Genomic DNA, 3,334 nt, shown 5'->3' with positions numbered 1-3,334 from the left:
ATATATATACATATACATATACATAAAGGGTTTGGCTTATTGTAATATACTGATTTGGTGAATATTAACAATTAAAAAACTAAACATTTTTGTTATTTGAAATTAAAATAATTATATTATTATGCCTTAAAATAAAATAAAATAAAATAAAATAAAATTAACGTTTTATTTAAGCTATTTGCCAAGGCAATATTTCTAATATGGTTTAACTAGATGTTCTTAAATAACTAAAACTGTATATAAAACAGTTATTGTATGTAATATATAATATAATATATGTAATACAATTAATAAACACTATATAGACATTAGGGGTGTAACGGTTCACAAAATTCACGGTTCGGTTCGATAGGACACACTGGTGTCACGGTTCGGTACATTTTCGATCCGGATGGTGGGGGGTAATTGGTTATGTCGCAATGTTGGACATTTTTCTGTTTTAAACCATGAAGGCGAGCCAATGGATATCACACAAAAGCAACGTGCAAACTTTGCGCAAGAGTTACACCAGTGAACGTCTTAATGTCAGTCAATTCACTATATGCAGAAAGTGAAAGTAAAAACGGAATGAGGGTGTAATGACGGAGCTTTCTGCATCTGACGCCGCATGTTCTCTCAGAGACAACGAGACGAATCTACTTCAACATATGCTGATAACGGTACATAACTATTTCTAATACTACATAGTGAAAAAAAATGAGAAGAAACATATTTCGTGTTAAACAGGCTGTTTTTGAAAGTCGGTGCTTGAAATAACAGCTTTTTATTTCATTGATTTTTATTGATGACGGAAGTGTTCATATTTTAATCATAGGCCTATATTTCATTGTATAGACCTGTTTTAAAATACCTTTTTTAAAAACATTTTAATTGAGGAGAAATATATAGCCTAATCTTTTGTTATCCTCGCAGCACATCAGTTATTTGGTAATTATTGCGGGGCAAATTAATTGTATAATCTTAATTTAATAATAAAAGTAACTTCATAATAATAATAATAATAGGCCTAATAAAAATAAGAATGTAACATGCCTACATTAATTGGATGTAGCCAATAATTGCTGTTTTTGACAATATCTCTGGATATCGTCGATACAAGATCGTTGTCTTTAGACGCATCCCAGCAAGAGGAGGTTATCGCGGGGCAGACAGCATGTTGCCTGTTACGTCGTTTAGGCTCCTTGTTGAGCGCAGTGGCACTGAGAACATTATATTTCACACACTTTAAGCTGTTTTATTTTCCAAATGTAATAGGATTAGTCCAACGAATCGTTCGGTTTGTAATGCGCACCGAACCGAAAGCCTCGTACCGAACGGTTCAATACGAATACGTGTATCGTTACACCGCTAATAGACATGTAAAAAAAACTAAAAATCTCAAATACACGCAAAAAAAAAAAAGAATAAAAATTAAAAACTAAAACTGAAATAAACTATATAGACATAAAAATCTACTAAAAATTACAAACACAACAAAGGTTTAAATTAAAATATATAAATAACACTGATATACATATTACTTGCATACATTATATATACATTAGTTTTACTCTAAAAAGTATATATATTTTTAGTCTATATATTCCAAATAAATACATTCGTAAGTAATTTTATGTATAATTTTTGTGACTTTAAAAAAAATAAATTGTATATATTTATGTAATTTGAGTGTTTTTTGTAATGTAAAATATGACCAAGACCCATTTACCCATTTTTATCAGCTTTCTGTTCTCTAGTTCTTTAGATAAGCCTCTACGTCCCAAAAACCACTGATCTGAAGATCCTCTGAAACATCAAGACTTTATTTTATTGACTTTATTAATCCACAGAGAACCATATAGCACCTCATTAACCTGAAACAGACACAAAAGGTTCTTGATCAGAAGAGGCTTCTTTGCTAAATCTGAAGAACCATCCTCAGCACTGTAATGTGTCTGTATACAGATGAAGAGTTCGTTCTATCCGTGAACGAGCTGCTCAAATGCTCCGCTGCATCTTTCGTAAATCGCTGACATTTAGCTTGAATGTCTAATTACGTCCCCCATTAGCAGAGCACTTCTGAGGGAATAAACGTGATTTTTTTTTTTGTTTGTTTCCAGAGATCGGCAACCTTTATAAATAATTAGACACCTGGGCCGCTTCTCGACTGGATGTTAAACACACACACGCGCTCTTTTGTTCTCGCTCCGAGTCTGTGTCAAGTGAAACAGACGTGAATAACGTTCCTGCGAGAGGATGAAACGAGAAACAAACGAGAAACAATCTCCCGCACGCTCACGGACGTGTTTGGAGTAAGAGAACGTGTGCGTCTGAGGGGATTGTGTGCATTTCTGTGGATTTAAGGATTCAAAACCAACATTTGTTCTCATTTTAGTAATAAAACACCTTCACTTATTAATACCAATGGAAAATATTGAACTTTTCAGTATGAACCGGTAACTTTGAGACATTTTAGCTGCCGAACATCCATTTAACGTTTGTTAAATCTAACTAAATAGTAAAGCTACGGAGAATGTCGTATGTATATTAAGAGCTGCTGCTGTTGCTGTGTTTTGATCGTTTGTGATGTCACTTCCTGTCAGTGCCGGGGGAAGTTCCTCTGGATTCGATCCAAGCCAGTGTGTACGAGGACAAGATCCTGCTGAAGTGGAGAGAACCGGCGCAGACCTTCGGCATCATCACTCAGTATGAGGTGAACACACACACACACACACACATCATTCTACGTTAATGTTCCTCAGCCAGCCTAGCAACCCCCTAGTAACCACACCAATGCCCTAGCAACCTCCTAGTACTGCCCAGAACACTCTAGCAACCCCATAGTAACCCCAAAAATGCCCAGGAACCTCCTAGCAACCACACAATTTGCCTTAGCAACCACCTAGCAACCCCCTAGTAACACCAAAAATGCCAAGCAACCTCTTGGCAATCACCCAAAACACTCTAGCAACCTCCTAGTAACCACAAAAATTGCCTATGTATACATCTAGCAACCTCCTGGTAACCACCCAGAACACTCTAGCAACCTCCTAGTAACCACACAAAATGCCCTGGCAACCACCCACAACACCTCAGTCCAGCAGTGGTGAGTTTTGCACTTGCCAATGTTTTAAACATCAGAAAATTCATTTTTAGTAAATGGGTTTCAGTTGTTTCAGAGGTTTAGGATTCAGCTTTTCTTCACGGTTTTGAGCATCTTGACTGTGACAGGTTATCTCATAGTTAACCGTTACTAGAGAAAACGGTTGGAAATTAGTTGTTCCATCAGTCCAGAAAAAAACAAGAACTGCCAAAGTCCAGCTCTTCCCCGTGTGTGTGTGTGTGTGTGTGTGTG

The 3,334-nt window shown here is 36.2% G+C and overlaps 1 protein-coding gene across 1 annotated transcript in view; it reads left to right on the top strand.

Annotated features, from left to right (window-relative positions):
• Nucleotides 1–3,334, top strand: part of LOC107723777 (receptor-type tyrosine-protein phosphatase mu-like) — a gene marked incomplete at its 3' end in the record, with an annotated part of 134,985 nt that overhangs the window by 130,195 nt on the left and 1,456 nt on the right. The window contains exon 8 of the mRNA XM_016532488.1: nucleotides 2,583–2,692. Coding sequence (XP_016387974.1) covers nucleotides 2,583–2,692 — 110 coding nt within the window. The remainder of the gene's footprint in view (nucleotides 1–2,582; nucleotides 2,693–3,334) is intronic.

This window comes from Sinocyclocheilus rhinocerous, unplaced genomic scaffold, assembly GCF_001515625.1.
Source record: "Sinocyclocheilus rhinocerous isolate Xijiao unplaced genomic scaffold, SAMN03320098_v1.1 scaffold94, whole genome shotgun sequence".
NCBI lineage: Eukaryota > Metazoa > Chordata > Actinopteri > Cypriniformes > Cyprinidae > Sinocyclocheilus > Sinocyclocheilus rhinocerous.
The sequence above is the reverse complement of the archived record's forward strand: the minus strand, read 5'-3'. Positions and strand labels throughout refer to the sequence as shown.